At 48.3% G+C, this 26,473-nt stretch overlaps 1 protein-coding gene across 4 annotated transcripts in view; it reads left to right on the plus strand.

Annotated features, from left to right (window-relative positions):
- MASP1 (MBL associated serine protease 1) overlaps nucleotides 1–26,473 on the plus strand; it is a 68,091-nt gene that overhangs the window by 30,400 nt on the left and 11,218 nt on the right. For 2 of the 4 annotated variants that reach the window (XM_019958293.2, XM_019958299.2), the window contains exons 4-11: nucleotides 27–158; nucleotides 2,267–2,463; nucleotides 4,668–4,815; nucleotides 6,939–7,057; nucleotides 7,989–8,067; nucleotides 14,552–14,689; nucleotides 15,520–15,594; nucleotides 25,347–25,484. In XM_019958293.2, coding sequence (XP_019813852.1) covers nucleotides 27–158; nucleotides 2,267–2,463; nucleotides 4,668–4,815; nucleotides 6,939–7,057; nucleotides 7,989–8,067; nucleotides 14,552–14,689; nucleotides 15,520–15,594; nucleotides 25,347–25,484 — 1,026 coding nt within the window. Of the gene's footprint in view, nucleotides 1–26; nucleotides 159–2,266; nucleotides 2,464–4,667; nucleotides 4,816–6,938; nucleotides 7,058–7,988; nucleotides 8,068–10,783; nucleotides 12,019–14,551; nucleotides 14,690–15,519; nucleotides 15,595–19,823; nucleotides 22,250–25,346; nucleotides 25,485–26,473 lie in introns of those variants that run through there. The other 2 variants (XM_019958288.2, XM_019958319.2) reach the window with 2 other exon arrangements.

Genomic DNA, 26,473 nt, shown 5'->3' on the forward strand with positions numbered 1-26,473 from the left:
TGTGAGAGGCTCTACCTGCCCTACAGATGTGGATGAGTGCACGGAGCGGGAGGACGAGGAGCTGTCCTGTGACCACTACTGCCATAACTACATCGGCGGCTACTACTGCTCCTGTCGCTTCGGCTACATTCTCCACACAGACAACAGGACGTGCCGAGGTGGGGCCCAGCATTGATTCTGTGCATCACTTTTAGGAGTCATATTTTCCAGTAAGATGAGGGGAGGCTCAGAGGAAGGATGGACAGGCAGTAGGAACAATTAAAAGTACAATCGGACCACAAGAATAAAGATGCTGTAATGCCCACCAGCCTGGAAGTCAGGTTCAGATTCTCAGAGAACTGCATTTGAGAAGCCCCGGCCTCTAGGCCATCTTTCTTCCTGGGGAGCAGGGCTTTCTGCTCTTTAGTCCCTATTTCCTCTCCTCCTGTAAGTAATAGGCCAAGTCAAGGGAAAACCCAGGTTTCCCAGGTCTGAACCCTGCACTAGGTTTTACCCACCAGCTCCTTTTTTTCTGCTCTTCCCTGGCCTCTCACTTTTATATTGTGATAGAGAGAACCCCAGTGCAAGCGAGAGAAGGGGAGAGAGAGAGACAAAGATAAGACAGCAAGAAAACATCCCTTTCCTTCTTGCTCTCTTTGCTCTCCCCTCTCATCCACGTGCCTTCTCTGCCATAGTATCCAGGCTGAGGTGGGGAGGGAGAAGTAGGAGGACTAAGACATTTCCAGGAGGACCTCCTGGCTAGCAGGTAATAGCCACACAGGCAAATAATAAAATCTAGTAAGTGTTGTAAATGAAGTGTGGGTGTGGCACCGTCAGACCTGAGTCTGCAGCAAGTGAGCAAGCACTTGACAGAGACGATGCCCTTGATGAAGGAAAAAGGACAAGGAAAGGGAGGGCACGACAGGCAGAGAGAACCGCTTCTGCAAACATTCAGAAGCATGACAGGATTCGGAATGTTTGGGGAGTTGCCAGTAGATCAGTATGACTGCAGGGTAAGGATGTGGGTCCCAGAAAGACTGCTTGGAAGCTGAGTGAGGGAGCGTTGGGGGAGGGCATGCTAGAAACAGGATGTCTTTTCCTTCCTCCTTCAAAAACTTCTACTTCTGAATAAAACCCCTCAGTATAAAGCAGGCACATACATGAGTGTTCTTGAAGAGGGTTGTATTTTCCATGGTTTTCATTCAGTAAGTATTTATTGAGTATCTACCATGTGCTGACCACAGAGGGGCTAAGACTGAGCAATGTTTATGAATCCTTTTTTCATTTTTGCTTCTGCCCCCCAAGAGCCTTTTTCTGTTCCTAATTGTCTCACCCATGAAATTTAATACCACAAATACCCTGTATATATGTTTATGTACTATATGTCTGCCTGTGTGTTATGCATAAAAAGAGTAACAACTTCCCCTCTCTAAGAACCAACTTTGGCCCCTCTGGGAGCAATGTCATCCCCATGAAAATGCTTGGGGTAGAATATTAAAGCACAGGGATTCAGAGACCACTCTAAACCTTGTTCTAAAGCTTGTAACTGAGGAACTTTAGGGTTAGCTATGCCCCCTTTCTGGGCCACAGTTTTCTCATTTACAAATGACTAGAAAGAACTGATATACCAGATCCAAGGACAATGGTTCAATGGCATATCACAGGGCCTTTGCAGGGTTAAGCCATGGCCAGGATACAAGACACTGGTTGCTGGGTTGCAACTGTGATGGGGAACAGAGCAGACTCCCAGAGCTCAGGGGATTTGTGGGGGCAGGAAAATCCACCAAGAAATACATTTCACAATGCAAGCAGTGGTCAACAGCATGAAGAGAAACAAGGCAAGGCCAGGGGCCAGAGAGTGAGGGTATGTGTGAGGGTCCTGTGTTAATGAGGGATCAAGGATGGCTTTGAGCAGAGATTTCATGGAGTCCTGGGCTGAGGGGAGAGCAGCACAAAAGAGGAGAAGATCCTCTCCCTGACCACACATCTCAAAACCTTTCATCTGAGACCCCTCACGCCCCACACCAAGATCGGAGAATTGGACAAAAAGGTATATCACACTCACTGCCTGTGAGTCTTAACCCTGAAAATTACTTGCTTGTGTGACCTTGCGTAAATCTCTTCCCCTCACTGAACTTCAGTTTCCCCATCTGTAAAATGGGGATAGTGACTCCTTCCCCCACTTGGCTCTCAGAACCACTGGGAAAATTGTGCCGTAGCAGATAAGAAACGGGCTGCTGTGGCCCTGAGTGTGGTGTACCACTTTGCTCCCGTGTGCTTCCCACAGTGGAGTGCAGTGACAACCTCTTCACCCAGCGGACCGGCGTGATCACCAGCCCCGACTTCCCCAGCCCTTACCCCAAGAGCTCCGAATGCCTCTACACCATTGAGCTAGAGGAGGGTTTCATGATCAGCCTGCAGTTTGAGGATATTTTCGACATTGAGGACCATCCTGAGGTGTCCTGCCCCTATGACTACATCAAGGTAAGATAGCAGTGGCTATACGCCCTGGGGATACTGACAAATCTTGGCTGAATTGGGAAAATTGACATTCTCTACCTTCTTCCAGGATAGGGGGCCAAGCAGGCGGCTTCCTAAAAAGTAATTATTTAAAATAACATCCACCACCTTCATTGGACCCAGTCTAGGGAACTTCCCTGATCCCAAATCAGCCCTTTGCCCCACCTGAAAAATCCCTTCTGCCAGGTAACATAATATCATCATGAAGTGACACCAGGGTGAAGATCAAGGGGACCATCTTAGAACTCTGTCTGTGTGTGTTAGTCATTTAGTCAAAAAATGTCTGACTCTTTATGACCCCATGGACTGTAGTCCATCAGGCTCCTCTATCCATGGAATTTTCCAGGCAAGAATACTGGAGTGGGTTTCCTCCTCCAAGGGATCTTTCCAAACCAGGGATGGAACCCAGGTCTCCCACATTGCAGACAGATTCTTTACCATCTGAGCCACAAGGCAGGCCCAGAACTCTGTCTACCATACATTATATCCCAGCTGCTATGCTATGAGCTTATCATTAGGCAGGTAACTCTAGGGGCTTCACTGTCCCCCTCACCACAGTAAGGGTGACAAGATGAAGATATACCCAGGATTATAGAAGTCATCAAATGAGGATTAAGAAGTGCTGGTCCTCAGAGGAGGAAGGAGAAAGAGTTAAAGCAGAGGCAGGACCCAGGCCTGGGGGCTGGAAATCTGGACCAGCCCAGAGTGCCTCTTCCTTCTCTCCATCTCCACTGCCTCTGCTGCTGCTAAGTCACTTTAGTCATGTCTGACTCTGTGCGACCCCATAGATGGCAGCCCATCAGGCTCCCCCATCCCTGGGATTCTCCAGGCAAGAACACTGGAGTGAGTTGCCATTTCTTTCTCCAATGCATGAAAGTGAAAATTGATAGTGAAGTCGCTCAGTCGTCTCCGACTCTTCGAGACCCCATGGACAGCAGCCCACCAGGCTCCTCTGCCCATGGGATTTTCCAGGCAAGAGTACTGGAGTGGGGTGCCATTGCCTTCTCCTGAGTCCAATCCCTGCTCTCTCTGGTCAGCTGCAAAGCTACCTGGAGGGTTTTCTGGCATCCACTCTTGCTCTGCATGGTATGTTATCTTCTAGCATCCAGGGTAAATTTTATAAAAGCCAGGTTATATCAAGATTGTACTTGGAATAAACATGAATTCCTCAACACAGCATGGCTCATGGCTGCCTTCCCATCCTCAAGCCATGGCATTCCCTCTCCTCCAGCCTCACTGGCTTCCTTCCTGCTCTTGATACTTACCAGGCTCTTTCCCACTTTTGGCCTCAACCTTTATATACATTGTTTTCCCTGCCTGGAATGTATTCTCCCCTCCTCTCCAAATGACAAGCTCCTACTCATCCTACATGTTTCAAATCCAATGTTACCTCCACAAAGAGGCCTTCCCTAACTATTTAAAGTTATTATCTATTATACTGAAGCTTCCCTGGTGGTACAGTGGTAAAGAATCCACCTGCAATGCAGGAGACACATGCAGGAGACAGGGGTTCGATCCCTGGGTAGGAAAGATTCCCCTAGAGAAGGAAATGGCAACCCATTCCAGTATTCCTGCCTGGAAAATTCCATGGACAGAGGAGCCTGGTTGGCTGCAGTCCATGGGGTCACAAAAGAGTTGGACATGACTTAGCAACTAAACAACATCTACTATATTAATGATGAAAATTATAGAGACTACATAGATTTTACTACTTAAATTATAAACATATAGCATACATTTATATTATATATGTATGTTATATATCACCCTGATTATTTTTGTGATACTTACTACAGCTGGTAATTATTTTTTTTTATTATTATCTATTAGTCTGCCTGGACTAGACTGCAGGATCTTTGCAAGCAGGGGCATTTTCTGTCCTATGTATCTGGACAGGGCTCTGCCCCTCTCTGAACCATAATATGTTCATCTCTGAGGAGAGGAAAATCAGCCTGCCTTGTCCACTTCCAAGGTCATTGTAATCTGTGAATGGCAGAATGGAGATGGAACCCATTGGTGAATGGTAATGCCCACTAAGAATGTGAGTGAACATCATGGACTCACATGGAAGCTTCCAGAAAACCCTGGGTGCAGAGTAGCGATGATCCCAGAAGCAGTCACTGCCACTCAGGTGTGACCCTGCTTTTTTTCTATCTTGCCCCTCACAGATTAAAGCTGGTCCAAAAGTTCTGGGGCCCTTCTGTGGAGAGAAAGCCCCAGAACCCATCAATACCCAGAGCCACAGCATCCAGATCCTGTTTCGCAGTGACAACTCGGGGGAGAACCGGGGCTGGAGGCTGTCATACAGGGCGACAGGTAACACAGTCTCTCCCCTTCTGGGTCACACCTGTCTTCCATGCTCAGCCCTCATGGTGTAGCAGCCAGGGAGTGTGAGGGGGTGCTGGCCTGGGCTCCTCCGGGGATGTGGCAGGACTCCCAACCCTGCCACTGAGCAGCTTGGGACCAAGGCAGATTCTCTCTGCTGACTAGTTTCTCATCTATAAATGGGATAAAGGGCAGCAATGATGGTGGGTTTGGATAAGATGTTTTCAAAACTGGCTGCACTTCAGAATCAAGTGGGGAGATTTTTAAAAACAAAAAACATATATGCATCAGTACATGATACTTGTTTTTCTCTTTCTGACTTACTTCACTCTGTATGACAGATTTTAGGTCCATCCACATCTCTACAAATGACCAAATTTCGTTCCTTTTTATGGCTGAGTAATATTCCATTGTATATATGCATCACATCTTTCTCCATTCATCTGTCGATGGACATTTAGGTTGCTTCCATGTCCTGGCTGTTGTAAATAGTGCTGCAGTGAACACTGGGGTACACATGTCACTTTGAATTATGGTTTTCTCAGAGTATATGCCCTAGGAAAAATGGTACAGATGAACCTATTTCCAGGGCAGGAAAAGAGATGCTAATATAAGAGAATAGACATGCAAACACGGGGTGAGGGAAAGGGGAGGGTGGAACAAATTGGGAGATTGGGATTCACATATATGTATTGCTGCTGCTGCTGCTGCTGCTGTCACTTCAGTCGTGTCCGACTCTGTGCGACCCCATAGACGGCAGCCCACCAGGCTCCCCTGTCCCTGGGATTCTCCAAGCAAGAACACTGGCGTGGGTTGCCATTTCCTTCTCCAATTCATGAAAGTGAAAAGTGAAAGTGAGGTTGCTCAGTTGCGATCCAATGTACTACCTTATCTAAAATAGATAGTTTGTGGAAACCTGCTATAAAGCACAGGAAGCTCAGCTCGGTGCTCTGTGGTGACCTAGATAGACAGTATGGGGGGTGGGGGGTGGAGGGAGGGGATAAATGTATACATACAGCTGATTCACTTTGTTGTACAACAGAAATCAATACGACATTGTAAAGCAATTAGACTCCAATAAAATAAATAATTTTTTTAAACTATAATTTTCAAAAAAAATAGTTTCCAGAACTTCACACTGTGATTGACTGGGCCTGGAGAGGATCCTTCCGGCCCCAGGCCTTCCAAAGTCTGGGGCATAAATTTGGGTGTAGGCCTCTAGTACAAAATGCTTCATCATGGTGCTTTGCCTCCTTGAGCACCCAGAGTGACAAAGCCCACAGGCCTCATCGCCCAATACCTTGAGGCACCCGGTCCTGGTCCAAACCCTGCTGGAGTTACTTGACCAAGGGGCGTACAGTAACTGGAGGAAGAGGGGCAGCGGCAGGACCACAGCTGGGTGTGACTAACACAGTGCAAAGACGCTATATCCTGGCCTTGGCTCATCACCAGCTTCAGTGCCTGCTTGTGGGGAGAGGCAGGAAGAGGATATTAATGAGGGAGAATAAACCAGGAAATGCGTCAGGCATAGGAATTCTATCCAGTTTAGCCTTTTGAAGTGCAAATCACAGTCTCTCTGGCACTGTGAAGAATGATCTTGGGAAGAAAGAGTGGGGTCATCGTGAGTGGCCCGAAAGAGCCAACTACTCCCACTGAGTAAAAACTTGAAGGGTGTAAATTTCAGCGGAATATGAAAATTCTGTTCCTCTCATTGGAGGAGTCTAGTATGAAAGGTACACACTGGTGGGTACTGAGCTCCTCGTCCCTGTAGAAGTGTCCCACAGGCCTACTGTGGAAGATGGAAAGGAAACACCAGACAAGAGTTATGCTCAGACATTTAATACCTTTTCCTACCCTGAGTTTTGATGAGATCATCTGGCAAACCACCTCATTTTACAGATGAGGAAATAAAGGTCCAAGTTGGAAAGTGACCTGCTCAAGTGTCCAAAGTAAGCCTTCTACAGGGCCTGGTAGGTCTAGGCCCCCATGCCCTGGGGGTGCGGTTTTCACGTGTTCTTTCCCACCTCCATCAGGCCTTGAATTCTAGGGAAAGGCTTCTCATGACCACCCTTTCCTTTGTTTTCTCACCTACTCCTTTCATTGCTCCCCACCAGGGAATGAGTGCCCCAAGCTGCAGCCTCCTGTCCATGGGAAAATCGAACCCTTGCAAACCACGTATTCCTTCAAAGACCAGGTGCTCATCAGCTGTGACACAGGCTACAAAGTGCTGAAGGTACAGGGTCCTGCCAGGGGAGGGGTGGGTCTCCAGGCTAGAGAAACTCCCCAGAGCCTCCCAGGGCAGATGGGCTTCCAGAGCTTGTCCTGGTCCCACCACGGTATTTCCGAGCTTTCCCACAATGCGCCAAAAATTCCAGCCTTCTGAAAATTCAAAGCATGTGTCCCAGACTCTCCCTTCTGAAAGTGGTACAAAAGTCCGAGCAAAATATCCATTTAGCCCGACAGTCAGTACAAACAGCCTTAACACAGTTCATCAGGCTTACCGAGTAGCCCTGGGACAGAAGCTGAGCTTTTAAAGGTGGCAGGTGAGCATTGCTCATTCTCTGAAACAGTGGTTCTCGAAGTAATCCACTAGTTAACAAAACCACCTCCCAGGCCCCACCTGAGATCAAGTAGAATCTCTGGGGCAGGGCCCGTGATCATTTTGTCTGTTAAGTTGCCCAGGTGAGTTCAGTGTAAGCCAAGCTAGTGGACTGCTGCTCTCATGGAATGATAATCCAAGTGGGGTCCCCACCACACCAGCACATCACTAGTTAGAAATGCAAGGGCTTGGTCCCTAGGCCAGAGCCACTGATTCAGAAACTCTGGGAGGGGGCCTGCGACACTGATGCTCACTGAGTGAGGTTTCAGAACCACAGCTCTGAAGAAGGCGTCACCAGTACAGGTGTCCCTTCTCAGACAGCTGCCCAGCCCCCAACCAACACCCGCACCCCCCAGCCCCACCCTAGCACTAGGTGTCTCTCCAGAGTAGGAACGGGTGACATGAACTCAGTGTCTGTCCTCCCCTTGATTTCAAGCCCTCGGAGGCCCCCGTTGGGAAAGCCCAGCGGAGAACAGCCAGCTCTGGAGGGAGAGCTGGTTACACTGGGAAACAGTCACCAACCCACTCCCCCTCCTTTCCTCCCCTTCTTCATGCTTCTTCCTAGGATAATGTGGAGATGGACACATTCCAGATGGAGTGTCTGAAGGACGGGACGTGGAGTAGCAAGATTCCCACCTGTAAAAGTAAGAACACACTGTTGGCTGGTTATAAGGGTCATGAGCCCCCCAGCACTGGGGGGATGTGAGCAGAGCCCACACGGGGTGGGGGGAGCCTGGCAAGTGCACCCTGAGAGGGATGGGGCAGGAATTTTACAGACACAGTGCGGTTGGATGAAAAGCTCTCAAATGTTCCTTTCAGCAGTAAGGTGTTAGGATTTCAAAAGACACTACTTGTGAGTCCCAGTTTGCTTTCCAAATACTAATTTTACCTCTGCCTGCAGACAGGTTGCCAAATTTGCTAGATGAATAGCTTGTCTCCACGTTTGAAACTAGCTCTGGCATTTGCTAATATAGGACACTATTTTGGCACTGATGACCTTGACCGTCTTTAAGTGGCCATCAGCTGTATCCGCTGTCTCCTGGGATGGCTGTGAAGGCAGGGTGGTGAGGTCAGCACAGTGGATCTGCGTGAAGCAGGGGTTCTTGGAACCCAGAGTTCTTGCCTTGGCTCTGCTTCTAACCCATGCTGTGATCATGGATAAGATCCTTCACCTCAGCTACAAAGAAGTTTGGACTAGCCTTAATATTCTAGAATATATCCCAGTGGTTCTGAAATAATGCAATCCATATAAATCCTTCAGTAAGTTTTGTAAAAATACAAACTGACTGCCACCACGCCCTCTCCTGCTACCCAGGTGATTTTAATGCAAGATTTGTAAGGACCACAGTTTTAGAGGACATCTGTGGCAAAAATGATGGGAGGAGGCATAGTGACAGAAAATGAAAGAGAAGAAGGGAAGGAGGGGAGGAGGATTTATTTTTGAATGGAGAGGTGAGACGTCAAGAACTAGAGTGGGTCTTCACCCAGCCCCAGCCCCATTTCATGACCCTATATAAACTTTGAAGTACTATTCCCTTCCCTAGTCCTAAATGACTCGAGTCCAGTAAGCAGGCAGATGCATTCCCAAGGGGACACTCTCAGGGTGGGGCTCCCCTGAAGCAAATCCCAGGCATAATTTTGGATCGGAAAGTGCTTGTTTTAAATTTTATTTTTAATGGGACATTGTGGCTGGAGTCAGAGCCCAGTGTAGGAAAGAGGGGCATTTTATGACTCCAACAAAAAGTTTCAACAGACGTTTAAGTGAAAATGAGTGAAATCGCGTCTGACTCTTTGCGACCCCATGGACTGCAGCCTACCAGGCTCCTCCATCCATGGATTCTCCAGGTAAGAATACTGGAGTGGGTTGCCATTTCCTTCTTCAGGAGATCTCCCTGACCCAGGGATCGAACCCAGGTCTCCCACATTTCAGGCAGACGCTTTAACCTCTGAGCCACCAGGGAAGCCCCTGGTTGCCTATGCAGAAGTCCATAGGGATTTCAGACGGAAAAGACAAGGTCAGACGGTAAAGAACTCAAATGCCAGCAGACATGTGTGCCACCTCCTCCAGCAGGTGGCTCCTGTGTGGTGCTGTGACTGAGGCCTTTGTGAAGCACTCTGCAGGACAAGGCAAGGGAGCGTTCTGAAGGAATCGGAGGACAAGGGGTAGAAAGGACAGGATATTGCTTTGGAGACAAGAAGTTCTAGATTCCAATCCAGACTCCACCAGTTCAACATCCCTGAACCATTGGCTCGTCCTCATTTGGCCTGTTTCCAGCATTGTTGATCGTTCTGAGGACTAATTGAGATTCGGGCTCAATCCCTGGGTTAGGAAGTTCTCCTGGAGGAGGAAATGGCAACCCACTCCGGTATTCTTGCCTGGAAATTCCATGGGAAAGGGGAGCCTGGCAGGCAACAGTCCATGGGGTCAAAAGGAGTCGGACATGACTGAGCACAACTGAGTTAATGTACACATCATACCTAAGGTGCACCAGGAATAAGTGAAAACTCAGTAGAAGCTTGTTCATCTCCCCCATCCAATGCCCTTTATAAGAAGAGGTTTTGGTCTCTCTTTCATGCTTTTGGAAATTTGGGTAATAATTTTTCTTCCCTAATGAGACACATACTTTTTATGGTAACAGAAGTGTTGACAGAGCAGGGCAACTCATGTGTTTGATGGTACTTTTATGTGACATATTAATATACAAAAGTATCAGGAAAAGAGGAATTTTTTCCTTCCTAATATGGCCTGGTTCTCCCACATACCAGTTCTCAGACACACCGGCATCTCTGCTTGTTCACTGAGTAGGTATTTATTGAGCACTTTTGTTCCAGGCATGTGCTGGGTCCTAGGAGAGATGCAAAGGCAAAAAAGACTGAGAAGTTGAGAGTCCCCAGGGAAAGGGGTTGAGACAGACAGGAAGTGTACATGTGCAGTGAAGAAACTTGCATGGGAACAGGAAGTGGGAATTATGGGTTGTGGTCCTGGCCCTGCCTCCACCTGCTGTGGTGACTCCAAACAAGTCTTGGTCTGCTCTGATGCCATCTGTCAAATAAGGGTTTGGAACAGATGAATGCAAAGCTTGCTCAGGGAGCAGAATGTTACCATTGCCGCGAGCCAGGACTTATGACTGTGCGAGTTCTCAGAATGGTACACATCCCACAATCCCAAGCTGTCCTTCACGCTGACTACCTGCACTGTGCATTCTTAATCAATTCTGGTGGAGCAATTTCTGTATTTCCTGCATAAACTGTGTCTGCTTTGCTTGCTAATTTTTCTTTCTCTTCTTTTTCTCTCTCCCTTCTCTCCGCTTCCTTTCTCTGCACCTCCTAACCCCTCTTTGATCTTCATCATGGTGGCAGAAACGGAAATGGATGTGGAAAGCGAACCTGAGTCAGAGCAAATGGCAGAGTGAATGCTGGGACCCCACACTGTGCAGACATCCAGGAATGGACCACTCACAAGACCCTGGGTCCCAGGGGTCCTCCATCCCTCCCTATCTTCCCAACACTCCATTTCCCATTTCAGTGCGGGTTAGAATGGATGCTGAGCAAGGCAACTCAGGCCCAAGCAGTTGAAACTGCCTAGTGTGTGAGAACAACTCTCCTTCTGAGGGTTCACCCATCATTTAAACATTATGCTGGAAAATAATGAAAAGACAAAGGGGGATTTCTTTTTTAGCACTTCTATGTGGACTATACTCTTCTGAAAGGAAAAAATGGCTTTGATTCTAGAGACACTCGATTTAATTTATATTCAAAAGCTTAGGAGGACCAGGTCAAAGTGAGCCCTGATTTCTACTCCACACCTCAAGGTTAAATGGGCCAGAGTCACTTTGTGACTTTAATATTTGTACCTGTTGCTACTTTCTTAACAACCCTGAGTAGGTGAAGTTAACAATAACTCATATAGTGTGGGTTTTTAGGAAACCTAGATCTAGTCTCATGCCCAAAAGTTTCTCTTCCACCTGTACCTAAAATGGGGCTAAAATCCCATCACCAGGAGATCTTTCCTCTGGGGCTTACAAAGTTTGCATTTCTGAAAATTTCCTAATTAAAGTTTTTCAAAAGATAGGCATCAGACTTGAAAACAGCAGTGTTCAGCTTTGGAGTCATGGGACATCACTGGGTTATGAACAATGATGAAGAAGGGGCTGCAGAGGTTGGGAGTCTCTGCTTCAGCCTGAACAAAATCTAGGTAGACATATCAAAGAACCCTTGCATTACACCGTGACTGCTTATTAGTTTATTCGCTGATTGAATGGCCTCTTGATGAGGGCAGAATCCTGCAAAGTTGGCCAAAGAATGGTCCAGAGACTGAAGTGCCATTCTAGGTCAAGGGTGCCCCTGAGAGAGGAGCTGGGGCAATCACTAAAAATAATCATCAGTTGAATCAATATTTTTAACAGCACAAAGGATAACAGGCCTTGCACTCAGTGTGATAGAGGGGATCATCATTTAGGCAGAAGATATGATATGAACCCAAATAATTACAATACCAGGAAACAAAAGATACATGCATCAGAGGGTGAAGAATAAAGGGCCATGCAAAGAAAAATGTGGAAGCAGCTGTACCCAATTAAAAGAATGAGAAAATACTTTCAAGAAGCAGCAATGTTTGATCAAGGTCGAAGCGTGGGCAGAGCATGAACCACAGGGTTTCCCCGAGTGGGAAAGCAGCAGCACAGTGAGGGGTCCTTGACACTGGAGCACAAGGGCACCACGGGAGGGATGCCCAGAAGATGGGGCTGGGGGCTGGGTGGGCTGGGCTGGGCATTTCCGGATCTTGAGGGCCAGGTGAGCCAATTGTGTGTGGTTGCCTAGGACTCCCCTAGACTCTGTCAAAGCATCTTCAGGATGGCGGATCAAGAAAAACATGTCTGAAGGGAAATAAACGACAGCAAGAGTGAGAGTGAAGACAGGGTCTGGGTAGCAGAGCCCCATGCAGAGATGCAGGAGAAAGGGGGGCCGAGGGAATGGAGGGAGGAAGCGTATTTCGATTCCAGAGTGCGGAAGTGACCAGGTGCACTTTAGAGAAGACGTCAAGACCCTTCCTCAAGCAAAGAAGATAGACTGAGGAGACAGGGCCTGATCTACCATCTTGGATTGTGTCAGGCAGAGCTCAAAGGGTTTTGCTAAGGGAAGTTGTCTCCATGTCCCACAGAGATACAGTAATTTGCCTACTACTGTAGACCTGGAGAGAAGGTGCACCTCTTCCCCACTCACTATATCCAAGCTGCAGTGATCCTCTGTTTTCCACTATTTGTCACACCCTCTGTGTGGCTGTAAGAGCAGCTTCATCAGTGGGCCAAGTGACTTCTCTGGAGGGAAGTGAAAGCAGACCCTCAGTCCAGACAATTTCTGCTAGTGCTGGACACGTACAGGCTCTCAGGGGCTTGAACACCTAGCCCTGGAATTGCTCCACCTAATACTAGATACTAGGTTTTGAGGATAATTTGGGCAAAATAAACTGCTAGACCTAAGTTAAGGGAGACAAGGCTCATACAAAGATCCAGACACTAATCAATGATATTTCCTAAAAAAAAGGAAGAAAAAGCTGCTTTGAGACTCATCAGGAAAATACATGTAAAATTGTTTACAGTTCTAGATAGTAAATATTATTCCCTCTTGCTATCGTAGTGCTGACCCTTACACACTTTCCCCGCCCCTGCCCAGAGTAGAAGGGTGTCTCTACTTTTGGGCGATCAAAACAAATGGGAGTGATTCATCCAGGGGGATTGGAGGCCAGGAAACACCACTAACCAGTTTTCTGGGTGTGTTTGCCTTTCTTGTGGATAGGAGGTACCTACCTGCATTTACTTCCATCCTTCATCCCTCTCCTCCATGCTGGAGGCTCTTAAGATCACCTTAAGATCACCTATGTTTTAGATAACACTCTATTCAGTAAAAAAGATAAATTTGGAATTCTAATATTAAAAAATCACAACTTCTGAGTAGCATCTCACAGGTAAATTGTCCCTGTTTCTGTTTTCCAAGCAAATTCAGGAGGAAGGAAACTGGCTTTAGAATGTGATCCTCTGACATCAGACAGCTAATGTCTAGCCTTACCCAGAATATTGATTATAGGCCATTTTCACTAGAAAACAGATTCTAATAACTGTCAGTCTGGTTTACTTATAAAAAGCATTGAGTTTAAGATCAGGTCTAGTTCTCTGACTAATTCACTGTATGACCTTAGACCAATCAAGGCTCCTCTCTGGCTCATCTGTAAGTAAAGATGATGTTCTAGATTGCCTAACTTCAGATTCCATTCCCCCTGGGAAGTTCTGAGCTCCCTGGGATTCTTCAGTTCTGACAGAGGCTGTTTGGTCTAAGATTATGATTTCCTTAGAATGGAGCATCACCCCCTAACAAGGCCCTTGAAGAGATATTGACAAACTGGCTCCTCAGATATTGCTCCTGGCTCCTGGCAGACTCGTGCTGGCAACTCCCAAGACTTGCCTGGACTGGCAAGCTCTCCTAAGACCACCTCTGAGGAGCAGGTATCTTTGGTCTTGTCCTTCAGCCAGCCCCCAGGAGCAGCCACCCACAACCAGAGAAAATGTACAGGTGAAGATGAAAGTTTGGTTCACCCTAGCCGCCCCCATCCTGCCTTCTGTGCCTGCGGGGAGCCAGCAGGGTGGGGCTGTGCAGGCATGCAGGAGCTGAGTTTTTGTTTGTTTTTGTTTTTTCTTAAATGCCAAGCTTCAAAGTGAACACAGTAACTGCTCTTACTCAGCATGTGGTTGGGGCTGGAAGAAGTGAAGGTTCTTTAGTTTATATGAGCCAGAATTTTCTCACTGAGCCACGGGTTTCATATTTGGACAGAAGAGGATAAGAGGATTGCACAATAGAACTGGAAGTCAAGGAGAGGGCCCTGGTGGGGAAAAGTCTAGGATCTGCTTGAATCTCAGCAGACCAGCCCCTGCCCTGACATTGACACCAGGCCAGGTGAGCTGACCACCCAGCAGGACTATCACAGATGGGAGAGACCCCAAATGCAAGGCTGTAACATTGCTCTCTGGAGCTGTGTGCAGTGGACAACCTGCACATCGTATGGGACAGACCCACCACGCGGCCCCAAGAAGAAGGGGCAAGGCCATCTGAGGGCTCTGCTCTCTTCCCTCTCAGTTGCGGACTGTGGAGCTCCGGCAGAGCTGGAAAACGGAGTGGTCACCTTCTCCACCAGGAACAACCTCACCACATACAAGTCTGAGATCAGATATTCCTGCCAGAGGCCCTACTACAAGATGCTACACAATACCACAGGTGAGCCCTGCATGCTTACCCAGCCCACTCCCTCCTCATACTTTGGGCTCAGGGTTAGGCTGGGGGCTAACACAGCCAGTCTGCTGGCCATCGCTTGAGAGGAACTGGGAGGAGAAACCCTTGGAGACATACCTCACCTCTCCCTGCCTCAGGCCTGCACCCTGAGAGTTAAGCTTCATGACACCCCAGCAGCATGACATACTGCTAGGACCTATATGACATACGCACACAGACACACTCACAGCCCCCCGCAAAAAAGGAACCCTCAAAAAGATGTGAAGGCCAATCAGTTCTGCCTCCACCACAGACAAGAACCAAGAAAATGCTCCAAATTTCTCAGAGCCTCCAAGTCCTCTCTTTCAAAGAGGAATAGTGGCAGAGCTCACAGAGCTAGTGTAAGCCTCATGAGATGGTGGGCACGACTGTGGTTTATGAAAGCGTTTATTAAGTGGGGAAGCAGGGGCAGGGCAAGTGCGCCACCCAGAGCTGTGTGACTAATGATGAGAAGTGCCCTCCAGGGTCTGGGCGGGGCCCCCACAGGCAGGAGTCAGATTGCTCAGAGACACCATACTGAAGAGCATGCCATTTATTTTGGGGGCCAATGGGGAGCTATTGTGATTTTGAGCAGAGACAGGACGAAATCAGATTCCCATTTTAGAAAGATGCTTCAAGTTGCAGACCAGACTGGCTCAGAAAGAACAGCATCAGAAAGACTCTTTGGAAGACTTGCAGTGATTCACAGCGGAGGAATTAAGAGCTCAGATCTATTTTCCATGTGCTATGAATCAACCACGTTCTCCTTTTTCTTCAACCTTTTTTCCCTCACCCAGGTGTATATACCTGTTCTGCCCAAGGAGTCTGGATGAATGAAGTCCTGGGGAGAAGCCAGCCCACCTGCCTGCCAGGTACCTTGCTCTCAAGTTCTCTGCCTCAAGGTCCCATGCAAGGCACTGGGTCCACGGGTGCTCTGGCTGTTAATGGAGTAAGGGGTAGGGAGCATGATGCTTTGATTGCTTTTGAAGAGATATCTTTAGATGGTCAAAGGTCAGAAAAGTCTAGCCTCACATCCTCTCGAACAAACCAGCCTGTATGTTCAACCTGTTCTATCACAACAGGACACTTCCTGCCTCCTCTCTCTGCCATTCTGCTCTCTTCCTGCCAGGCTTCTCATCTCACACAGTTGGTATTTGTATCGGCTGTGCACCAGGAAAAGTGAGAAAGTGGGCACCTGCTCCTCGAGTACTCACTGTGTGGTAGTGAAGTGAAATTGCTCAGTCGTGTCCAACTCTTTGCAACCCCATGACAGTAGCCAACCAGGCTCCTCCGTCCATGGGATTTTCCAGGCAAGAATACTGCAGTGGGTTGCCATTTCCTTCTCCAGGGGATCTTCCTGACCCAGGGATCGAACCCAGGTCTCCCACATTGAAGGCAGATGCTTTACCATCTGAGCCACCACGGGGTAGAGGAGGTGGAAATCAGACAAGCACCAAATAACCATAGGCATAGCAACAAGTTCTTCCAAAAAGCAGTATGCTCAAGTCTTAGTGACTGCTGTCTCCCCTGAGCTCACTTACTGACCCTACTTTAAAATGAACAAAGAGTTTTGTGGTAACAGGAAGTGTCCCTGTGCATGTAGATTTGGGGGCTATTTTATGGATACCTGCATTGGTATTAAACGGATGAATGATTTACATCGTAATCATGATGTATGCACATATTCAAATTGACTTAGAATAGTATAGCCCTAAATGCACACTCTAGGGTTAAATAAATAACCCACCAAAAATTAAATATTCACAACACAGAAATTTACACTTCAAAAAGAAATAAGAATAGTGATTCAATCAATAGTGATTGAAAGATATAATCATTCAAGAAAAGCAGTGTTGATTTCATCATTTGGTTGAACAGCAGTAGCTTTACCATATGGTTCAGGGTTGAGTGGCATTCATATTTTACTGAATTAGAGTGTTGGGTAAACTGAGATAGTGTATTGTTTGAATGGTACATTGTAGTAACCTCCAATATTCACTCAGTAGATTTCTAGATTTAGGCATTAAAATGGAAAGGCTATGGAGCCGTCTACCAGACCTGAAGAAAGTTTTAGCATTTGGGCATCAGCTTTGGCCATCACAACTGCTACAAGATCTCAGAGAAGGAAGACATTCCTACCTGTGGTTGTCTGGGAGCAGAGAAATGAGGACGGGTTAGGAAGACTTCACTTAAGAGTGCTTTCAATCTAAGCAAGAATTCAAAGAATTCATGAGGGTCTGGAAGAAGGAAAAGGTCAACCCATCCACACTCTGCTGGCCCCCGTCATCTCAGTTAGGCTTAGCCAGGAACACACCTAAGGGCCACAGCTGGGAAAGCCTTGGAGAAGATGGGGAATGGTACAGCTGTGGCAAACTAGAGATCAATTCCTCATTTTGCTAATACTATGTGGGCCAAAGAAAATGGCAGTGTAGGTGGGTTCCATCCTGGGCAGTACTGTTGTGATGTCTAGAAGGGATGAGGTACTACGCTGGGAGTCAAGGGCCCAGCTCCTAGTCCTGGTGTTGCCTTTTCCTGATCTCCATCTTTGTTAAGTCATCTGACCTCTTTGGGGCTAGGATTTCATACCTCAGAAGTAGGGGAGCAGAATCAGGTGATCCATGACATTCTATGACTCTTGATGGTCATCATCCTCTAGATTCATACAAAGCATGCTGGATATAATGAGTCTTGAAATTCTGGTAACACCTAGTCTTGAGCAGAACATGGTGTATCATTGGACCAGGCCAGGAAATTACAAATTCTCTTCTAAAACACTGAGATTGAATGCAGAGACAAGCCAGAATAGAGAAAGCCATTTCATCTGGCATCATAATATCCACCTTTCCAAGAAAACTATTAAGCAAATATTATTTTCCCCTTATTTTACACTGAGAAAACTAAGGACCAAGAAGGTATAATGATTTAACCACAGTTATCTGCAAAAAGTTAAAGGCAAAACTGGAAGGTGGACTCAAGACTTCTGATGTCAACACAAGCAATGCTCAGCCATTCTTGACTCTGCCATCCTCAGGAACCCAGGATTCCAGAATATCACAATTTTGTTTTTAGGGACCTCCCTCAGTACCTCCAGTCTTCTAGAGCCCAAATCTGATTTCAGCACAGCTGAAGCTCTAGTATTTCAAGTCAAGTCTTCTGTCCCAGGAAAGACTGGATGGAGAATGGTAGCAGATAAAAAGAATGGCCCCATTTCAATGAGCACTCTCGAAGGCTTGTGGCATCATTCAACGTCTTGAAAGGACAAGAGCATATCAAGAAGAAAAAAAGACTTTAGTGGAAAAAATGAAGCTAGAATCCAAAGAAACAGGCTCCACTCCTGGCTCTGTCACTAATGACTTTGAATATATCTCTTGCATTCCCTGAACCTTAATTTCGCCATCAGTAAATTAGCCGTTCTCCAAGCTTCCCCAGCTTGGAGACATTCTGTGACCTGGGTATGCCACAGGCACCTTGGTTGGAAAAGGCACCATTCAGTGCTGGCTTTGTTCTGACCATGGATTGAGCCACAGGCATGTCCTTCATCAGATGCGGGTCTTTCAGCACTCAATAAGTTGCTGCAAAGGGCTAGTCACAGACCGGCCTTGAGAAGTCACTCTGTAGGCTGCTGCTTATAATTGGGATTCTGGCCTTCAACTCTGAAAGGCTCAGCCACAGCCAATTAGCAAAACCCAGCTCACATCTGGCCTGGGGTGAACAGCAGGGTGCCTCAGGATCACATAAAACATCCGGAAGAAGAGCATCTGAAAAGCATTAGGTTGCTGGAAGCCTGACCTCTCAAAGTTGCCAAGACAACTCAAATGCTCCTTGGTCTTTAAAGGATTACTGAAAGTATCCAGGGCCAAGGGGTGTAGCCCTGGCAATTTGCAACCAAGAGGAGGTCAATGCTCATACCAGGCTTACCTACCAGACCTAAGCACTCTGCTGAGAGGGGCCCTTGTGAGCTGGTTCTTAGCCAGCAGGGGGCTGGTACTGAAGACCCTCTGCTCATGGGCCAAAGGCGTATGGCTGCAGGAGACTGGTGGTGCATGTGCATGCTCGGGGTACAACTCGGTGGAATGAAGTTTGATCAGACCTTTCTTCTTCCCCTGAAGGTACTACTGGGCTCCTGGGTGCAATGATGGATGGCTCAGAGCAGAGCCCATGCATCATTGCTTGTAGATTACGCCACCTTTCTCTAAGCTCGGATGCCCTGGCCATCCCTTCACAGCATGTGTCCCATAGGCCAGAGAAGAAGAGGTTACAGGGCATGAGACCACACCCTTCATATGTAATGAGGCATTGTGGAATACAGGATAAGACATTCGTCTTAGAATCTAGTTAAGCCCTTGCTAACCAGCTTAACAGCCATGTGACCTTGGGTCAGTCACTTACCCTCTGGAGAGTTTTATTCACCTATAAAATGAGAGTGGCCAGGGCAAATGAAATAAAAATCAAAGGAATTTGTAATTTAAAGGATCCTTGAAGATCATTTTGACCAACAGTCTCATCTAGCAGATCAAAAAGTGAAATCCAGAGAAGGAAATTTACTTACCAGAGTCACACAGGACAGAGTGGAGAAAAGCCAGATCAAGACCCCAAGTGTCTTGTTTTCCACTCCAGTGTTTGCTGTGACCTGCTAGACAGTCTTTTAATCTCCTGTCTCTCAAAGCCATTGACCTGTGGTTCTCAGAAGTTTTCCAAGTGCCCACAGCATGGACCATATCTGGGTTCTGAGATGCCTTTTCTAGAGAAGAAAGGGGCAAAGGGACTGCTGCTGGAGATAGTCCTGGTAAAGATGATCCAGACCACAGGTGGTCTTGGCTGAAAGGGTTCAGGATGGTGAAGGCCCACAAGTAAACTGGTCTGGTCCATAGAGGGTCCTGGCTACAGAAGGGTCAGACTACAGAGGAGCCAGGCTAGAAAGACTTAGGCCAAAAATGACCCCATTCAGAGCTTTCTCAGGCCAGCACGGCCCCCAAACATAGGCCAGGGTCCACAGTGGCATAATCTACAGTGGGTGAGATGTGCATTTCTTTAAGAGGCTCTTTGCACCTGGCTGACCTGACCAGTCTCCTTCTCTCGTCCCTCCCCCTCCTTCTTACAGTGTGCGGTCAGCCCTCACGCTCGCTGCCAAACCTGGTCAAGCGGATCATTGGGGGCCGCAACGCCGAGCCTGGCCTCTTCCCGTGGCAGGCCCTGATTGTGGTGGAGGACACCTCAAGGGTGCCCAATGACAAGTGGTTTGGGAGCGGGGCCCTGCTCTCCGAGTCCTGGATCCTCACGGCCGCCCACGTGCTGCGCTCCCAGCGCAGAGACAACACAGTGACACCGGTCTCCAAGGAGCATGTCACCGTCCACCTGGGCCTGCACGACGTGCGGGACAAATCCGGGGCTGTCAACAGCTCGGCTGCCCGAGTGGTGCTGCACCCGGACTTCAACATCCAGAGTTACAACCATGACATCGCCCTGGTGCAGCTGCGGGAGCCCGTGCCCCTGGGGCCCCACATCCTCCCCGTCTGCCTGCCGCCGCCCGAGCCCGCAGGCCCGGCACCCCACGTGCTGGGGCTGGTAGCCGGCTGGGGCATCTCCAACCCGAACGTGACAGTGGACGAGATCATCGGCAGCGGCACGCGGACCTTGTCAGACGTCCTGCAGTATGTCAAGCTACCCGTGGTGCCCCACGCCGAGTGCAAGACCAGCTACGAGTCGCGGTCAGGCAACTACAGCGTCACCGAGAACATGTTCTGCGCCGGCTACTACGAGGGCGGCAAGGACACGTGCCTAGGAGACAGCGGTGGCGCCTTTGTCATCCTCGACGACGCCAGCCAGCGCTGGGTGGCCCAAGGCCTGGTGTCCTGGGGAGGCCCTGAAGAATGTGGCAGCAAGCAGGTGTATGGGGTCTACACGAAGGTCTCCAACTATGTGGACTGGGTGTGGGAGCAGATGGGTTCCCCGCAGGGCCTGGGCGAGCTGCAGGTGGAGCGGTGAGCTGCCGGACTCCTGCCTGCCAACCTCCCTGCCCAGCCCCAGCAAGACTGCACCCTCCTAATGACAACGCACTCCACTGTTACTCACAAGACCAAGGGATGGACACACTGTTCCCACCCTCCCCAGATGGCTCCTGGCTCCCTGAGAGGCAGCAGTGTGGTACAGGAAAAGGCCCTACATAAGAAACCTGGGTCCCTGGCCCTGGGGCAAGTCCCTTTCCCTCTCTGGGCCTCACTCTCCCGCAGGACGGGGAGGGAGCTAGACTCGGGCCAGTGCCCGGACTCCTCTCCTGGAATGCCCACCCCAAGGGCCTCATTCACTCCTAGTTGTGCATCAAATCCAGTGGCACCACCATTGGTATAACTGAGCTTGGACCTGACTGTTAGAAAATGTTTCCTTGCCTAGAGCTGAGTCCATATATTTTCCCCACTCTGCCCTCTGGTCTAGACCCTTTTCTATCAGAAAAGCCCTCAGATTTGAGGAGACAGGGATGACACCCCAGAGGCCCCTCTCTCTAAATATAAGGCCTTGTGGTACTTTCATCCCTGGGTTTTCTCTCCCCAAAGCTTCTTGTAGTCCAAGTCTTATCTCTTCTATTCCCTGTTAAAGGAATCTCAAAGGACAAAGAGAAAGCTGGGAAACTCTATGATGACCGGGGGGAGAAGAACAGTGGGAAGCTTTCCAACCCCATTAAATTCCTATCATCAACGCAAAACATGTATCTGGGTACATCCACACCTGACTCTCCAGACAAGCACGAAGCAAGCTTCCAGTCTTGAAATGTGTCGCCTGAAAGGGCTATCCGAGCCCCAGCCCTAGATGTGGAGACTCAACCCGATTGCTTGGAGAAAGAGAAGGCTCACACCATGCTGCTGTGCCTCTGGGCAGGGAAACGGAAGAAGGGAGGATTATATGAGTGACCTCCTCACACCAGACCTTGTTCCCCCCACAGCATTCCTGCAGTCTGAGCTCTACAGAGAACCCACCTGGCATGAATGTTCTGAGGGACCCACTCCTCCAGCTTCCAGGAGCCAAGTCAAGAGAAGCATGGACTTGCCCAAGAAAGGCAGTAAGAGGAGAAGGAGAGCCCAGGGTCCTGGGTTCAAGCCGCAGCTCTGCCCCAAAACTGGCTTGTAACTTTTGACAAATTGCTTTCCCTCCCTGGGCCTCAGTTTCCCCATTTGTAAAAGGAAGGCATCGGATCCCCCTCAGGGTGCTTCCAGCTCCAGCGTTCACTGCTTCCAATGCCAGCAACCTCTCCCTGGCTATCCCCAGCCTGATCGTCCTCCTCCCCGGGGTTTGCTCTCCTGGGGACTCCCCATCAGAGACAGAAGCCTTGAGAAGGATTCCAAGAGAGCAGTTGGGAAGCATCTGCTTTTCCAGTTGGGTCCTGACAGCACACTCCTGTGTCTGAGCGGTGCATGTAGAGGATGCTATACTTTGTATATTTATATCACAAGCTTCACTCCTCTGTAAGGTTCCTCTGAGCTGTTTCCTCCATCAGGGAACCAAAATGGAAATAAATCCTCTGTGGATAACCAACAGCCTTTGTTTGGGGGTTTGGTTATTGTTGGTGTTTGTTTGTTTTGACCTTTTGAAGAAAATCTGACCCTTCATTAAGCCACAATCTCTCTCACTGTGGAAAGAGTACAGTTTTTGTCACCTGGACATTATCCAAGAAAGGGTGATGAGAAATGGAGGTGGTTATGGACATGTGTTCTCTCAAAGGCTACCTGTTCCATCATAGAAGTGCCTGCCATTTAAGTCCTTGAGTTCAAAGTGCCCAGATAAGCACAGGAAGCAAGATCGTGTGCACCCAAGTCTCATGCAGGCAAGGGGAGTTCAATGTCATGAGCGGAGTGGAGATCGTAGTGTTATGGGAATTTAAGGAGGGGGAGGTTCACACAGCCGAAAGGGGTCTGGGTAACTTTTCAAAGAGGTTACAAAGAATACACTGGGAGATAGGAGGGCAGGGCAGAGGGGACAAAGGTCAGGTAGGAAAGTGTGCCCCGAGTGGATGGGAACAGAGGGCGTAGGGGAGAGTGGACAGTCTTGAATGTCATACTTGTGTTAGTGCCCTGTCCTGTAGCCAGTGACTGCCTAATTTGGGGCATATCAGAATCACTTGTGTTTATTAGGAATGCAGGTTCCTAGGTCTCACCCATGGCAGGTTCTGAATCAGTAGGCTGAGTGTGGGCAGCAGGCTGTGGCAAGTGGAGGGGGTGAAGGGAGGGACCAACCTAGAGAGTGATAGGAAATCAGTGCAACCATTCTGGAGAGAGGTGGTGCAAACCACCAGACCAAGGCGTGACACCGAAGATGTGGGGGTGCAGTCTGAAAGCGTTCAAGTAGTGTAGTGGGTAGAACTTGGTGCAGAGGCATTGTGTGAAATAGTGCAGACAGGAGATGTAGTGGAACACAAGCTAATATGTTAGTGAGGGCTCCCATGTCATACGCTCACAGTTTGTGTTTGGGGTTTGTATCATATTGAAACTGTCATGCTTTTTACACTACTGAGAACTAAAAGAATCCTACATCATACCTTACACTTTATGTGCAGCTGGTTTCAGAGATTATCAGTCTTGTGTTCCATCACATCCTCTAGGTTTTTGGATTTATATTGTTGATGTATTGAGACACTGAAGTGTCGTGGGGTTGCATGAAGAGCACACGGCGACATTACTCTCTGCTTCTCCTGGTAATTTTTTTTTTACCAGTAGCTGATTAAAGATGGTGGCTGAAGAAAAGGGAGGCAACAAGGACACTGTCTGTGCAGACATTAACAGACATCTGGAGTAACAAAAGGGAGATGGCTGGTGAAGGATGCTGTGTTTGAGGAGTTTATGAGCAATCCAGCTGGAGGTGTAGAAAGGAGGAGTCCACAGGAGAAGGCAGATTAGAGACACTGATCTGAAATTCATCAGAGTCTAAGTGTGGTGTGATGGCATGGGAAGAAGTGGCATCATCCACTGGAAAGGAAAAGAAAAGACGAGGGGGCTGAGGACTAAAGAAGGGGAACACCAGCATGGATTGCATGGAAAGAAGAAGAAAAACCCCAAGAAAGACATAGAAAAGGGAAATCAGAAACACGAGAAGAAAAGAGCTTCAGAAGCCAAGGAGAGAAAGTGTCAAGAAGAAAAAAGTGATCAACAATGCAAATGAGCCGGGACAGTCCAGAGGACACTTCCAGGCTGGATGTTCCTAGGCACCAGGACCAACAACTGCCATCAAGTCTGGAAGAGGATCCAGGGGACAGACCCATGCTCATATTTAAGTCCCTAGCCCTTCCTCCCCCTTCCTTTATGCTCCATTTCCCTAATCCTCCTCCCTTTCCTCCTCCATAGCCTCTTCCTTCTTTCCCACTTTTCTCTTCCTTGCTCTCTCCCTCCCTCAGTTCTCCCTCCTTCTCTCTTTCTCTCTCTCAAGCTTTTCCTAGGTTTTTTATCTCTTTCCTGAGGCAGCCTTTCTGGGACATCTTTGCCCAGTTCTCCAGGTTTTGCTTCCCTGAAACCAATTAATACAAACCTCTTGTTCTTGTCTGACTCTTCAAATGAGTTTGTATTTTCAGACTTTGGTTTCTGTTTTGCTCTTTCATGAGTCAAAGCTGTATCTAGCCTCACCTAAAACAACAGATGCTCCAGCTTTAACAGTGGTTAGCTGCAAGGTGAGGAGAATTCTTAGAGATGAAGAATACATGAGAGAAAATTTCAGAAATAGTGTCCTCCTATACATGTAAATATCACCACTGAAGTTCCAGTTATGGGTCCAGAGCCATTCTGTCATATGATTACAAATCTATTAGATTGTCAAATGGCCACTTTATGTCCAAGTTTGTGTGAACCATGGTACTTTGTTCTTTTGAGTCCACCTCCAAAGGACAGGGAAGGATGTGAATACTGAGTGTCAATTTTCTTTCCAGAAGCTTGACTATGGAAGAAAGGACAGGGAGACACTATGGAATGAATGAGAAGCTGAGAAAATGAAAATGCAATTTTTAGCATGAAAAGTCTTGATCATGTTTTGGAGGCATAAAGAAAGGAGAAGTGCAAGATAGAGGAGAAGGGTATGAATCCTCAAAACCAGGTCCCCAAGAGTTTGGAAGTGAGGGGATCCAGAGCCCAGAATCAGTTCTGAAGAGATGTTTAGAGAGGGAGTAGATACAAAGGAGGATGGTTTCTTGTGGGCTTTGTGTTTGTTTGTTGAAACTTTTTCTACAAACTTTCCATAAAGTGATGATTGGCAGGTCTGGGCTTATAGCCCGTAGTCTAGCAACCCCAACTGAGAAGGACCTTCTAGCAAAACTCCCAAGGCAGGCTTTTATTGGCCTGTCCAGGGTTACATTCCCATCTCTGGGCAATCACTGTGACCAGAGTATAAGAGTCTTTCACTAGTCAGGTCATGGTCACATTCCTAAACCCTAGAACCAGAGGTAAGATCATTGCAACTCAGGCTAAAGGGAAAAGAAATGGGGGAAGAGAGGACCCTAGAGGAAACTTCGGGTGCTATTAGTGAAAGGGGCAATGGGTGCTGGGAAATCAAAAATAACAGATATTCCTTACAGAGGGTGATGAGCTAGCAGCTTTTGCAAAGGGCAAGGTGGAGCCCAGAGTGTGACCTATCCTCCTTCCCTTGGCTGCAGTGTGTGGGATCCCCAAGTTCTCCCGGAATCTGTTGGCCAGGATCATCAATGGACGCCCTGCCCAGAAGGGCACCACCCCCTGGATTGCCATGCTGTCACACCTGAATGGGCAGCCCTTCTGCGGGGGCTCCCTTCTAGGTAAGGAGAGGTGGAAGGGATGGAGGATCCAGGATTAGAGGGTGGGGTAGAGGAAAGGGACCTGACCCTCTTCTTGGAGACTGACAAGGTTTCTTCACTGAGAAGCTTCCACTCTAGCAGCAGGGCCCAGAAGCACAATGTGGTAGAAAGAGCCCTTAGCTGGAGCAGGGAGACACTTGTTCTGTTCCAGCTGGCTCCTTCAGGCAACACTTCCTGAGCCCTGGTCACTCTCTGGCACTGAGAAGGGTCAGGGAGTCAGACCCTTAAACATGGACTACAACACAAAGCACTTCCATGCAGCTCAAAGTCAGGGTGTGCCAGTGCCCTGGGCCGAGGGAGAACCAGGAAACCCACCCTAGAGGAGTCAAAGAAGGGAGATTTTCAAAGCTTTGAATGCGATGCTTGGGAATCAAGATGCATCTTAAATGCTACTCCAGGTTTATAATCATGTTCCTAAAAGTCCTCTCCCGAGACAACATGGATTGAAAGAAGGGTTAATCTGGAAGCCAAGAGTCCAGTGAGGTGGCTAGATTGCAGTAGTGAGGAGGGAAGTCATTAGCCTCAGAATAAGAATAGGGGATGAGGGATGGAAACAGGCAGAGTCAGATTCAAAGCCATTGGAAAAGGGAACTGCCAGACTTTTGTAATGGACTGAACGTGGTTGGGAGTGGCAGCAGAGGCAAGAAAGAAATGATTTATGGCTCTTCCTATCACAGTTCAGCTAAGATGAGCTAAGGTCCATCCCAGCTCTGACATCATAATAAAAATTAATAGCAATCTAGAGTCCCTCTGACCCCATCACAGAGGAGGAAGGCATGGACGGGTCCACCTCTGCTTGGGCAGCTCTAGGGTTGCTGGCCTCGCCTCACCCTGACCCACCCTCTCCTCCAGGGTGCGCTCAGGGGAGGACAGCTCCCTGACAAGGGACCCCTGAGGGAAGGTGCGGGCACTGGTGAGACTGCAGCCTGGACATCTGGGTTACGTGAAGT

This window comes from Bos indicus, chromosome 1 (genome assembly GCF_029378745.1).
Source record: "Bos indicus isolate NIAB-ARS_2022 breed Sahiwal x Tharparkar chromosome 1, NIAB-ARS_B.indTharparkar_mat_pri_1.0, whole genome shotgun sequence".
Lineage (NCBI taxonomy): Eukaryota > Metazoa > Chordata > Mammalia > Artiodactyla > Bovidae > Bos > Bos indicus.